This window comes from Aquarana catesbeiana, linkage group LG01, assembly GCF_042186555.1.
Source record: "Aquarana catesbeiana isolate 2022-GZ linkage group LG01, ASM4218655v1, whole genome shotgun sequence".
In the NCBI taxonomy this organism is placed as follows: domain Eukaryota; kingdom Metazoa; phylum Chordata; class Amphibia; order Anura; family Ranidae; genus Aquarana; species Aquarana catesbeiana.
Window position 1 is genome coordinate 160794089 of NC_133324.1, and position 15106 is coordinate 160809194.

The 15106-nt window shown below is 41.1% G+C and overlaps 1 protein-coding gene across 3 annotated transcripts in view; it reads left to right on the top strand.

Annotated features, from left to right (window-relative positions):
* ADGRV1 (adhesion G protein-coupled receptor V1) overlaps nucleotides 1-15106 on the top strand; it is a 774317-nt gene that overhangs the window by 62921 nt on the left and 696290 nt on the right. For all 3 annotated transcript variants that reach the window (XM_073624499.1, XM_073624500.1, XM_073624501.1), the window contains 4 exons: nucleotides 2394-2578; nucleotides 9993-10142; nucleotides 12552-12647; nucleotides 14116-14220. In XM_073624499.1, coding sequence (XP_073480600.1) covers nucleotides 2394-2578; nucleotides 9993-10142; nucleotides 12552-12647; nucleotides 14116-14220 — 536 coding nt within the window. The remainder of the gene's footprint in view (nucleotides 1-2393; nucleotides 2579-9992; nucleotides 10143-12551; nucleotides 12648-14115; nucleotides 14221-15106) is intronic.

Here is a 15106-nt window from a genome sequence, read left to right on the forward strand (position 1 = left end):
CTACGTTTACTCTGTTTACCTTTTTTATTATTATGAAACAAGTGTGATTTAACTGTACTTCTGTCTCAGTCTGATTCATGGTTCCTGACAGGGACCCCCACGCCATTTTTTGTATTTTTTTTTTTTATTTTTTTAAAAATGTTGGCACGGGGTTCCCCTTAATATCCATACCACACCTGAAGGGCCTGGTAATGGACTGGGGGGGGAACTCACACCATTTTTTTCAATGATTTTTATGTATATTGCCAGGATCCACTAATACATTACATACATTACATTGCAAACAGTTTTAAATGACATTTTTTCCTTTAGAAATGTAATTTTGCTGTGTTACTGTTATGAACATGGGAAAGATGCGCTACTTTACAGGCAGACCAAGGCGCAATATTTAAAGGAATATTTCATTTTTATTGTTTAACTTTAAGCATTATTAAAATCACTGCTCCTGAAAAAACTGACGTTTTTAAAACTTTTTTTGGGCAGTACTCAGTTCCCCAAACACTTTTTATGGTAATAACTTGCATATAAGCCTTTAAAATTAGCACTTTTGATTTTTCACATTCGTGTCCCATAGACTTTCATGGTGTTTGCACAAATTTTTTGCCTGTTCGCATGTTCTGCTGCAAAGCAAACCGGGGGGGGGGTTTGTTCAGTCCATCCCTAACAGCAGGCAAGTGTACCAGGCAACAAGTGAACTATGCTCCAGTCATTTGTTTCCAAGTGATTCCTGTGCATGGTATGCTTAAAGAGTATGTTACCCCGACATTTCAGATTCCTGATATGTGCCTGCTGTACCATGTACTTGTGTGAAAAAATATCCGGATCTCTTTGTATTGCTTCCTTTGTGTGGAGTAACTGGTGGGTGTTACAGCCAGTCCCTTTGCTTTCCTATTAAAAACTGTCCACACTAGGCATGAAAGCACAGTGTGGTCAGTTTTCTGGCTATGCAGTGAACTCAGCCTGCTCTCCTCCAATGATTAGACATGTGCTGACAAGCCCTCTCCCCTCTTCCTGCACAGTAAGGATTCTACACAAATAGTCAAAGAGTCCAAAATGATGTTTTAATAATTAAGCAATAGAAAGCGGCCAACCTGTTTTGGGGGGGGTTCAGACATCTTCTTTGACCAGAGCTACAAGATAAGTAAGAAAATGTAAAAGTTCATATGAAATATAAATACATTTATGAAAGATAAAATAATCTATTTAAAAAAAGAGAATATGGAAAATGAAGTCTGTTTGTGAAACCACCAATGTTGTGAAAATACTCATACTAATTATCTTAGGCCGACCATACACGGTTCAATCGTTAATGGCCAGCCTAAATGTACCAAGTTAGTCGATCGATCAACTTGGGCACAACCAGCCTGCCGGATTCTCTTACAATTATAGGTAGCATAGCCACTAGCTATAATAATCACAGTCTTCTCCCGGCAGGGACAGTGAAGACCTAAATAAGCCAAACATTACTATTTAGCCTTGCATAAAATAGACTCCTTTGCTACTCCATTCATTTATTTGCCATTACACGTTTTCACCTATTTTTATAAATAATGATTCTACAGTGCATGCAGCTATCACTTGCAGGTTACACTTATGAACTTGCATGCCATAGCTGCCACTTTACAGGCCTTTGTAGTGCCGCGGGCAGATAGCACAGAGCTGCATTTCCCATGATGTATCGCTCTGCAACAGTGCACAGAGCAGGCAGTCAGGCTGAACATGCAGGCATGCTGTGAGTCTGCGCATATTCCTATGGTTAAGAGCAGGAGTACACCTTATAGTATGACAGATGCTGCTTTAGCACTGTTTAAGAGGCGCTTTTTGGCCACTAGCGGGGCACTTTTCACCCCTGCTAGCGCCCGAAGAAGGGGTTAAAACCTCCCGTATTGCGGCACTTCTGGAGCGCTTTTCAGGCGTTTCGGAAGCGCTGCCCATTCATTTCACTGGGCAGGGGGTTTTGGGAGCGCTGTATACAGCGCCCCCAAACCACCACAAAGATGCTGCTTTCAGGACTTTTTCTAATGTCCTGCAAGCGCACCGCCCCAGTGTGAAAGCACTCGGGCTTTCACATTCAGGAGGCTATTTTCAGGCACTTTACAGGCTCTATTTCTAGCGCTAAAATGCCTGAAAACTGCCTCAGTGTGAAAGGAGCCTAAATGCAAGACTATTGGATAGACAGTCTTGTACAAAGATTGTTATACGAAAAGAAAACAAAAATAGTACTCCGTATGAATAAGGGTCATTTATCATGAATTGTATACCTTCTGTTTACAATGCATCACTCTGCCTGAAGTTACTTGCACTATATGTCACTGTATGCCAGTCACTTATTTAATTGGAAGTATTCCCTCACTGTCTCAGTATGTCTAATAACTGTTGTTTCTTTTTCACAGGGATGCCCTCTGTTTTCTCCCCTACCCTTATTTTGTTTGCATTATTAGTTACTGGCATATCTGGGGAAACGCAAGTGCAGTTTGCTGGTCAAACTGAATTTTTTGTAAACGAAACTGCCACCACAGTGATACGCTTTGTGATAGAACGGACAGGAGTGCCTGTGAACATCACTGCAGTCGTCGAGGTAAGAAAATTAGTGTCTCATATTGCAAAACTTTTTAGTTTGCTGACTTTTTAGACATGAAATATAGTGTTTAGCACCATGTCTGAGCCTGGTTTTACTCCTGGTTCCTAGGGTGGGAATACCTGACTCTATAAAACCAAACAATGTGACAGATATTTGACACAATTAGCCTTCCACATGCAGGGCTGGTGCAAGGATTTTTGTCTACTTAGGCAAAGCTCTGGTCCAGGAAGTGACATCATACTTGTCACTTCCTGGTCTGTGTACAGGAGGAAGGCTGAGCAGACAGAGGTCTGCTGAGTTCCCGCCACCTTTGCCAGTGACACCCACTGTAACAAAACGTCCCACACTCTGCTTGAGTGCTTTCATCATACACCGCTTCCTCCCAGTGTGAATATACAGTTGTGCTCATAAGTTTACATACCCTGGCAGAATGTATGATTTCTTGGCCATTTTTCAGAGAATATGAATGATAACACAAAAACTTTTCTTTCACTCATGGTTAGTGTTTGGCTGAAGCCATTTATTATCAGTCAACAGTGTTTACTCTTTTTAAATCATAATGACAACAGAAACTACCAAAATTACCCTGATGAAGAGTTTACATACCCTGGTGATTTTGGCCTGATAACATGCGCACAAGTTGACACAAAGGGGTTTGAACGGCTATTAAAGGTAACCATCCTCACCTGTGATCTGTTTGCTTGTAATTAGTGTGTACGTATAAAAGGTCAGTGTGTTTCTGGACTCCTGACAGACCCTTGCATCTTTCATCCAGTGCTGCACTGATGTTTCTTGATTCTGAGTCATGGGGAAAGCAAAAGAATTGTCAAAGGATCTGCGGGAAAAGGTAGTTGAACTGTATAAAACAGGAAAGGGATATAAAAAGATATCCAAGGAATTGAGAATGCCAATCAGCAGTGTTCAAACTCTAATCAAGAAGTGGAAAATGAGGGGTTCTGTTGAAACCAAACTACGGTCAGGTAGAGCAACTAAAATTTCAGCCACAACTGCCAGGAAAATTGTTCAGGATGCAAAGAAAACCCCACAAATAACTTCAGGTGAAATAGTGCACAAAGATGCACAATAAGGATCACTTGAAGAAAGATGGGCTGCATAGTTGAGTCACCAGAAGAAAGCCATTACTACGCAAATGCCACAAAGTATCCCACTTACAATACGCCAAACAGCGCAGAGACAAGCCTCAAACTTTCTGGCACAAAGTCATTTGGAGTGATGAGACCAAAATTGAGCTTTTTGGACAAAAAACCATAAACGCTACATTTGGAGAGTCAACAAGGCCTATGATGAAAGGTACACCTTTCCTACTGTGAAACACGGAGGTAGATCGCTGATGTTTTGGGAATGTGTAAGCTACAAAGGTACAGGAATTGATGGAAAAAATTGATGGCAAGATGAATGCAGTATGTTATCAAAAAATACTGGAGAAACATTTGTATTCATCAGCCAGAGAGCTGTGAATGGGACGTACTTGGACATTCCAACATGACAATGATCCAAAACACAAGACCAAGTCAACCTGTCATTGGCTACAGCAGAATAAAGTGAAGGATTGGCTATCTCAGTCTCCTGACCTCAATATCATTGAGCCACTCTGGGGAGATCTCAAACGTGCAGTTCATGCAAGCCAGCCCAAGAATTTACAGGAACTGGAGGCTTTCTACCAGGAGGAATGGGCAGCTTTACCATCTGAGCAGATAAAGAGCCTCATCCACAAATACCACAAAAGACTTCAAGCTGTCATTGATGTTAAAGGTATTAAGAACTGGGGTATGTAAACTTTTGATCGGGGTCATTTGGGTAGTTTCTGTTGCCATTATGATTTAAAAGGAGTAAACAGAGTTGATTGATAATAAATGGCTTCAGCCAAACACTAACCATGAGTGAAAGAAAAGTTTTTGTGTTATCATTCATATTCTCTGAAAAATGGCCAAGAAATCATAAATTCTGCAAGGGTATGTAAACTTATAAGCACGACTGTAGATATCAGATATTACAACTGCTAACAACCAGAAAACAAGACAATACTCGTTTGGTTGTTGAACATGGACTGAACTGATTTATTTGAGATAACACAAAAATATATACAGCAGGCTGACAATACAAACTTTAACCAGAAACCTAATTAACATGAGCTAGTTATCTAATCATTTACCCAGACTAGGTGACTCAGAGATATCACCTTTCAGGGTAGACTTGCCGTCTCCTCACTCCCAACTTACAATACACATAAGTAGAAACACATCCCCCAATAGTTTGCTAGGAGACAAAGGTGTGTTAATGAGCACAATAAACTATTGGGTGAAAGACCCGGGCTTTCCACATCTCATTAATCAACATTCCTTTCACATACATCTATTCACTGAGTCCCAAGCTGGCAGAGACCATCATGGCCTCCTTAATAATGTCCTTTTGCATTACATAACAAAATATCTTCCTAAATGCTTGTAGCTCTCTCAAGTTCCAGGGCCCATAGTCAGTAGGCAAGAGGCTAGCATTCAGTCCCCTCCAGAAGCCTCTGTACCGGGTGAGTCTGTCACACCCACCAGGACAGCAGGTGGTACAGCAGAGCCCGGTGAACGCAGGGGGGGGGGGGGGGCGGCACATTGCGGCGGTGGTGGAAGTTATAGGCGGCTTCACAGTCGCTTGTATCACTTCCACATGAAAGCCTACAGTCGACTTTGCTTAAGTACACACACTCCCAACCGCTATAGAGGCTTGGAGTGTATAAAAAAAATACATCTGCAGCACGGTAATAATCTGCCCCCCCCCCCTTCCTAGCGCCCTAATCCCTAAATCGCTTGCTTGTGTTGTCTTATGGTAGTGTCGGCCCTGTCCATGTGCTAGCTAGAACAGTGACAACTCTTTTCCAAAATCAGAAAGGCTTGTTAACAAGAGGTTTTCCAGTTTTCCAGTATGTCAGAAACTCTGTCATTGGGACACTTTGAAGAACATTTTTACTCCACGAGTAATCGTATTAGTAATCTGAACACCCCCTGGTTCAGTTGGGTACAGACCTCTCGAACATTGCAAACATTTGGACCCCGAACTCCGAACCCCTTTAAAGTCTATGGGACCTGAACATGAAAAATCAAAAGTGCCCATTTTGAAGACTTATATGCAAGTTATTGGCCACAAAAAGTGGGGGCCCGGGTACTGCCTTGGGGGACATGTATCAATGCAAAAAAATGTTTTAAAAAACATTATTTTTTCAGGAGCAGTGATTTTAATGATGCTATGTTTTTACAGCAGCAGTTTTTAGCTTCAGACTGTTTTTTCTACAGTCAATAAACTCCCCATCATGTTATCCTATGTGTCTATGCACACATAGGCTGTTATCAGCAGTTTTTGGCCGGGGTGTTTTTTGGCTTTAAAACGCCCCCAAAACTAGTGGGTTCTGAGAGGAGATTTTCAGCTGTTTTCAGCTGTAAAAACGCTCTAACGCAGAAAAACGCAAAAAAAAAACGCTAATAAACGCTACTGCAAAAATGTTGAAAAACGCTGAGAAACTTACTGCAAAGCTACTGGTGTTTTTATAACATTATTTTAATGTTCAGTGTGCATGAGGCCCTAAAGTGAAACAATAAAAATGAAAAATTCCTTATAATATAGTGCCTGGGGGGCCCCCTTAGTCTGCCTGTAAAATGGCAGACTCTGTACCATGTATAGAACCTGCTGCAGCAAAACTGACATTTATAAAGAAAAAAAAGACATTTAAAGCGCATGTAAACCTGTTTCATGAAATTTGAGCTGGGCACATATATCTACAGAGTTATATGTGTCTTATCTCTCTTCAAAACACTATGTCCCATAGCTGTCTCCTGCTCCATTCTTCTGTTATCAGCCTGATAACTTCTGACAAGTTCTCCGTCACATATGATAAAAGCAGCACTGAGCTGATAGATTCAACAAACCGAGCTGAAAGTCTCTACCTATGAGGAGAAGGGGTGTGTGCCTTTCCTCCAATCAGCTAACTTGGCATTATGCTCTGGCTTCACTGCAGGGTTAACCAGGAAGAGAAATCTCCTAACACAATGTGCACTTTCTAAACAGTATATAAAGCTGAAGACAGCAGATATACATGTAAAATGTATGTAGGGAGATTTGTTTCATCCCTGTGTATCATCTCAGGCTGTTCACTTGACTGGGTAAATGTGAGGGTTTACATCCACTTTAAATTGCTGGAAATACAATAACATTGCTGGCAATACAAAAATGTAAAAAAAACAATGGTGTGGGGGTTGACATCACTAGGTGGCCCTACCCCTTACCTATTTAAAAACTGTCAAATGGCAGAGCAGACATTAGGCGGTTAGCCTTCGCTGCGGGCAAAGCGTTTTTTTTTTCTTTTTTCAGGTGCGGCGGGCAACATAATTGATGATGGATCTACAGTATCTCACAAAAGTGAGTACACCCCTCACATTTTTGTAAATATTTTATTATATCTTTTCATATGACAACACTGAAGAAATGACACTTTGCTACAATGTAAAGTAGTGAGTGTACAGCTTGTATAACAGTGTAAAGTTACTGTCCCCTCAAAATAACTCAACACACAGCCATTAATGTCTAAACCGCTGGCAACTAAAGTGACTACACCCCTAAGTGAAAATGTCCAAATTGGGCCCAATTAGCAATTTTCCCTGCCCGGTGTCATGTGACTCGTTGGTGTTACAAGGTCACAGGTGTGAATGGGGAGTAGGAGCGTTAAATTTGGTGTTATCGCTCTCTCATACTGGTCACTGAAAGTTTAACATGGCACCTCATGGCAAAGAACTCTCTTAAGATCTGAAAAAAAAGAATTGCTGCTCTACATAAAGATAGCCTAGGCTATAAGAAATTTGTCAAGACCCTGAAACTAAGCTGCAACACTGTGGCCAAGACCATACAGCGGTTTAACAGGACAGGATCCACTCGCCATGATCAACCAAACAAGTTGGGTGCACGTGCTCAGCCTCATATCCAGAGGTTGTCTTTGGGAAATAAACGTATGAGTGCTGCCAGCATTGTTGCAGACGGGGTGGGGGTCAACCTGTCAGTGCTCAGATCATAATACGCTGCACACTGCATCAAATTGATCTTCATGGCTGTTGTCCCAGAAGGAAGCCTCCTCTAAAGATGATGCACAAGAAAGCCCGCAAACAGTTTGCTGAAGACAAGCAGACTAAGGACATGGAGGACTGGAACCATGTCCTGTGGTCTGATGAGACCAAGATAAACGTATTCGGTTCAGATGGTGTCAATCGTGTGTAGCAGCAACTAGGTGAGGAGTACAAAGACAAGTGTGTCTTGCCTACAGTCAAGCATGGTGGTGAGAGTGTCATGGTCTAGGGCTGCATGAGTGCTGCTGGCACTGGAGAGCTACAGTTCATTGAGGGAACCATGAATGTCAACATGTACCTTGACATACTGAAGCAGAGCATGATCCCCTCCCTTCGGAGACTGGGCTACAGGGCAGTATTCCAACATAATAACGACCCCAAACACACCTCCAAGACGACCACTGCCTTGCTAATGAAGCTGAGATATAGGTGATGGACTGGCCAAGCATTTCTCCAGACCTAAACCCTATTGAGCATCTGTGGGGCATCCTCAAACAGAAGGTGGAGGGAGCGCAAGGTCTCTAACATCCACCAGTTCTGTGATGTCATCATGGAGGAGTGGAAGAGGACTCCAGTGGCAACCTGTGAAGCTCTGGTGAACTCCATGCCCAAGAGGGTTAAGGCAGTGCTGGAAAATAATGGTGGCCACACAAAATTTTGACACTTTGGGTCCAATTTGGACATTTTCACTTAGGGGTGTACTCACTTTTGTTGCCAGCGGTTTGGACATTAATGGCTGTGTGTTGAGTTATTTTGAGGGGACAGCAAATTTACACTGTTATACAAGCTGTACACTCACTACTTTACATTGTAGCAAAGTGTCATTTCTTCAGTGTTGTCACATGAAAAGATATAATAAAATATTTACAAAAATGTGAGGAGTGTATTCACTTTTTGTGAGATACTGTACATTGGGGGACATTAAAACATTTTTTAAAGTAATTGTCAAAAACAGTCTATTTATTTTTGACACTTTTTTGATGAATGAGTAGGGGTACTCATTCACATAGGGGGGGCTTGATGAGCCCCGTGCCTGCAGACCCCCACAACCACTGCCCAGAGTTGTCAGAAAGAAGCCCTTGTCCCCATCATCCAGCATCCTTCGTGTTGAGGGCATGTGGCCTGGTATCGTTCAGGAGGGGGGGGGGGGGGGGGCTGATCGCTCGTCTCCCTCTTTCCTCACCTGCCGGGCTGCATGTATTGCTGGCAATGTTTTATTTTTCATTTAGCTGTCAGCGGGAAAGCCCGTTGACAGCTGATGACTCATTTGTTATTAAGGACACAGTGGCCAACTTCCCGGCCCGCTCCTTAACAACAATCTATGCACTATGCAGCGTGCAGTGCATTGTGGGGTGCTCGGCGGGTCAACATCCCACCGAGCGCACCTCAAATTTGGGTGTTCGCCAAATGGACAAACAGGCGATGTTCGGGCTTTTGCTTGACTCGAACTGTTCGCCCAACTGTACACATATTGTATATGCGGTCTCAAAGAAGTGGGTCTTTATCCATGAGGCTGCATATATGTGTACCTGTGTTTGTGCTGGAAACTTGCTACACAGCAGGCTTCCAGCACAGAGACCAGGCTCTTACGGAAAGTCCCAGGTCTCGTACTAATAATCAGGAACTGGGAGTCCTGGTTCCCGATCACCAGAGCTCTGTGATAGCCCCTGACTGGCTATCAGAGTAATAAGTCACTGTATAGCCTGCCCATGTTTTTTTGTTTCTTCTCTTGAATGGAGAAAAGGATACTTTGTATCTTTTTTCCTTGCAACAGAAAAGGGTAAAAGTAAACGATGTGTATGTTCACAAAAAAAAAATAAAAAAATAATGTTTTTAATTAAAACAATAACTAAAGATAAATTAGCTAGATCAGGGTTTGATCTGGATCAGTGCCTGGGTTAGGGTCAAAGGTCATGATCAGAGTCAAAGTTTGGGGCCAAAGGTCAGGGTCAGTGTATTTTAGGTAGGATTAAAAAAAAATTTTGAATCAGTGTCAGTTAGTGTCAGTGTTAGCATGTTTTAGGTAGGGAAAAAAAAGCAAAATGTGCACTGTTGTTTCTGGGCCCTGCTACGGGTACAAACAAAAATTAACATATACATACCTGTAGGTGGTATTACTGTAATCGTCAGAAGCAGAAGAATATTTTTTGGGCTGTTCTTTGGTGGTAGGTTATTGTAATAGCAAGAAATATACAGCTAAATTTAAAAAAAAGATATATTTTTTACTAATTCTCAAAGTATTGAATCATAAAATTATTCACGTCTTGATAATACTGATTGTGTTGTTCTAGTTGGTGGAAAGTGACACAGGAGATTTTATAGCTACTGCTACTGCTGCTTTCATACCCGACTGGGAGTCCAACCGTACTGTCTACATCTCTGTGTGTGATGATGATTTCCCAGAGGCAGATGAGACATTTCATTTCATCCTAAAACTAAAGGTAAGAAATGTATATGCAACTTTCATGTAAATGGCAGCAGTGGAGACAGTATCACGCTACGGTCTACCTTATCTTTTTTTGGGCTGATTATTGATGTACTATCTACGGAGTTACGGATCATATGGTAATTTGCCTAAGAACCTATCATCTCATATTATCCCGGGATCTCCTGCTGAGCAAAAGGCCTGGGCTGGGCTAAAGCCATATGCTTATTACTGCGGGTTATCTGGTAAGCGTGTTCTCTGTAAGGTGGCGGTTCACTTGTCTGTGTTAAATATCACTGGGGTGTTCCATATACAATACAGTATCACGCTATGGTCTATATGATTTCTTGCTTTATGGGCTGATTGCCAAATCATCTCCCATGGAGCCACGGATCTCAAGGTATCCAATTGAGGGTCATATCAACCTGTATGCAGAATCCTGATCATGGAAAGCAAAGGCCTTGGTTGGGTTAAAGCCATCTGCTCACATTTGCTTGCTATCTGGTAAGCGTGTCTTCTATGAGGTGGTGGGACACTTATCTGTGATTACACCAGTGTGGTGTCTTTCTTTGAAGTTTTTCAGCCACATACAAGTATTGGAACTGTCATGCCCTACAATTGGATATATGGACTGTAATTAGCGCAATTATTCTCCTCTCTAAATGGATTATGTATCTCTATGTTTTGAATATGTTGTTTCTACCTTGAGTTAAGGAGTCTTAATGACAGAGAAAGTAGTAGCTGATAAGTTCTATAGAATGTGTGCCTCTGTTTAACCACTTAAAGCGGAGTTCCATCCATTTAAAAGTCAGCAGCTACAAAAAGTGTAGCTGCTGACTTTTAATAATCAGACACCCACCTGTCCCACGGTCCACCGATGCGGACTCACAAAGCCCCTCTCCTCTCCCTCTCCTCTCCGAGGCGCCGACATTCTAACTGTGCGCGCCCGGCTGTGACGTGTCCCAGAAGATTGCAGGGAGGGAGGGGGAGAGGTGAACTTCCTTCTGGCGCCACGGAGCCCCAGGGAGGAAGTGGGAGCTGGGTGCCCTTAAAAACTGGGTATCCGCTCCCCCCCCCCAAAAAAAAAAGACATGCCAAATGTGGCATGTCAGGGGGACACCATCACTTAAAGCGGAAGTTCCATTTTTGGGTGGAACTCCGCTTTAAAGACTGGGCCTATTTTTCAAACTTGTTGTTTACAAGTTAAAATCATTTTTTTTGCTAGAAAATTACTTAGAACCCCCAAACATAATATATATATTTTTTCTAACACCCTAGAGAATAAAATGGCGGTCGTTGCAATACTTTTTGTCACACCGCATTTGCTCAGCGTTATTACAAGTGCACTTTTTTTGGAAAAAATACACTTTTTTTAATTAAAATATAAGACAGCAGTAAAGTTAGCCTATTATTTTTTTATATTGTGAAAGATGATGTTACGAGGTTGTCTTTGGGAAATAGATGTATGAGTGCTGCCAGCATTGCTGCAGAGGTTGAAGGGGTGGGGGGGGATCTGGACGGCTGAGACACTTGTGGACATCGCTGGACAGAGAGGGACCTCAGGTAAGTGTTAGGGGGGCTGCTGAACACAGAAGGCTTTTTCTTTTAATGCATAGAATGCATTAAGATAAAAAAACCTTCTGCCTTTACAACCTCTTTAACTTAGGGTTTAATTTTGTGTATTATTCTCCATGTATTGGGATTGTGGCAGGGATGTGTCCTGTTCCTACATACTTTTTGCTAACAGGTGACCCTCTTTCTTATCTCAGAAAATTGGGAGGGATGTTTAGGGCAATTTGCTTACGCGGTACACCTTTCTTCCTTAGTACTGCATTTCTTATTGTTATTATTACTAATACTATGTTTTTTGTTGTTCCTTCACCTTGAGTACGATAACAGATTCACTAAAAAATTGTTTTATTCATAAATGTATGGATCCTTCCACACCTCCTGGTCTTCTCGCTGGGTTTTCTTTAGTGAGTTACTCTTTATCTCTTTATTTTTGGCCTTTTTCTAATTTCTTTTACTGCGGTTAAATCAATATTTAGTCAGATTATCGTGTATGACATGTGATGTTTATGTTGGCATATAAGAAATTCTGTGCGTTACTTTTTACTCCATAAGAACAGCTTATTAGAACAAAAGACAGAACCACAGATGGTACACTGAGCTCATTCCTAGAATCCTTTAATGTCATACATCCTCTGAATATTTTATTTCCTATTTCTGTGGTGTCATTAATAGACTGTCAGCCTATGATTAATGCTCCCTTGACTGTCCTCATGCAGGTCTGGACAGACCACATGACATTAGTCCATTACTATGTTCACTTTGGACTGTCTGTGTTGTGTCTAAGTTTTAATGTGTCCAGGGAAAGTGAGAATCCCTCTATATGGTATGTAACCTTTGTTGTCTTTGCTTACAGAACCTGCCACCAAATACAAGTCTTGGAGTACAGAAAATAGCCTCTGTCACTATACTTTCAAATGATAATGCCTTTGGAATTATATCACTAAACATGGTACAGTATATATTAGATTTTCCTACCAGCACCACACAATTTTATTTTCATAAGCTCTTTTACATACAGAATTGCATTCTTAGCACTCTGATAAAGGGGTTTTGGTTTCTTTTGGTCCACCTCTCCCCTGAGTACCAGCAGCCCTCTGCTCCCTTGGTGTCGAACCCACATATTCTGCTCAGACATGACTAGCTCAGGTGATTTTTTTTCTCCTAGAATGTTTTCAGTGCTGGTGGCTGTCTTCCTTCCTATGGCTTCAAGTTTCTTAATTTTCCTAAAGCCAGACTGTATGTTTCTTATCTGTGAGAACTACCTTCTAGCTCCCACTAGAGGGAGACAGCACATCAAAGATTCATTTGACCAGAGGCTGCAGGCCCATCCAATATATTTATGAAACCTGGCAACAGATAAAGTTCAGATTTAGCATTTCAGATTTTTTTTTTCAAGATAGCTTTAGTCTTTTACTGATCAATTTTAGTTAGGAGTTGCTCTCTTAACATACTGATTTAAGACAACCCTATTGTTTTTTCCCATTCGGTACAAAATTTTTACCTAAATTATAGTAATTTAAAATTAAATATTGGTTTCTGTTGGTATGACAAGATCTATTTGCCCAGCAAGATGTCTTTTCAAAGAAACACTTCTCCCTCCTTATCTGACATAGCAGTGCAGCCTGATGCCAAACAGCATCACAAAATCTGCTAACATTTTTTGCTAATGGAGACCAATAAGGAATTGTATAGGTAAATGCACTCTAGGCTTTCTTCTGAACAGTCTTAATAGGCCATGCTGCTAATAACAAACCCCTGGCTGTCTGCGTTCCACTACATCTGGGGATGCCATTGACTCGGCCCACATTCAGTTCATTTAGGACATCGTGAATGTGCTTATTAAGATTGGCTGAAAAATGAATCCATTCTGAAGCAAATCACCTGTATAAGAATTCTCTGATGGAAGCAAACATTATCTTACCATTTTGCCAAAGATAGTTCTAGAACAGTGAAGTTGAATGTGTTCAGCTTTCCTGTGAATGAGGTCATTGCTAGCACACTAATCTGCTTTAAAAGGAATCAGCCAAGGAATGGCAGCTACCATCACATTCTCTTAACAAGGTGTTGTATCTTGTGATGTGCTGCCTAGCCTACTTGCTTGTATGCCTTATTTACAAGCATTTTTTTCAGTTATTTAAAATAAATTTTAAGAACAGCATACTGGTTCTCATATAGGTCTTTAATGAGTCATTTCTGTAACTGATATGAGAAGCATTACATATGATTTTTTTTCCAAAGTATTTCTCTGATTTTATTTAAGTTTCTGAGCCGATTAGTTTCTTTGAACTGTAACATGAAAAGCCAGCTTGGACCCTGGATTGATCTCTCTATGGGAGATCCTTTGGCTTCATTGTTCCCTGGCTTCCTTGTGATGTTGGCACGGTTTCTGATTGAGTCTTTATTCTATCTTCCTTTAGACATCCTACATGACAGTAAGTGAGCCACGGGGTAGAAACCAGACGCTGGCCCTCCTTCTGCTCAGAGAGAAAGGCACCTATGAAAGCGTGACTGTGACTTTTGAGGTGAGCTCTGTTCTATGTGTTGTATTTTGTTAATGAAGCATACAACACATATGGCACTTTTTGTTTTTCATTGCTCAAGTGCACCATCCTGTTTACAATCCTCTGCTCAGCAATTTACTTGCTGTTCTGAGAACATCTAATCCCAAGACCGTGATTCTCTTGGTCAGGGATTCCAAACTCCACCCTTCTGAGTCTCTCCAGTTACTCTTTAGTGTCACTTACACTGGCACTTACTCAGTCCATATACCCGGGTGCCTGCAGAAAAACAGGCCATGTGGCATCTTGCGTATGTAAATTCTTCCAAGCTAGAGAGATGCCCCCTTTTTTTGCAAACGCTCCAGCTTTCTAAAGCTTTGATAAAAATAATGATAATAATAATAATCATAATATTAATAACAACAACAACAAAAGGTGCTAACTCAAGCAAAGATACATTTATTTATAAAGGAAGAAAAATCACTAACAATTGTATAATCAAACTTGAAATTTACAAAACAATTACAATAAAATAAAAAGATGACCGTTTATGAAGAAAGTCCCTCTATAAGATTTATGTATTAATAGGGCTCATAAGACAGAGGGATAGCTGCTGGCCCATGTCTTTCCATAATACAAAAGGCCACTATCCTACTTCTTCACACTGACATTTTTACCCCTTACTCTGGTATCATTGCTTTCTATGAAATATCAACATGTTTTGCAATCCAGCAAATATACAGTACAGTATATACACTATTATACATGAATGACCACTACACAATCCAATCAATATCTTCAGTATAAAGTAATATCTCTGTCTTGTGGCATTTGGCCACTAAATGGAGCTATGTATCATAGGTATCTCCAATAATACCTCCATCTAGTCACCAAATGCAGTATTTTCTAA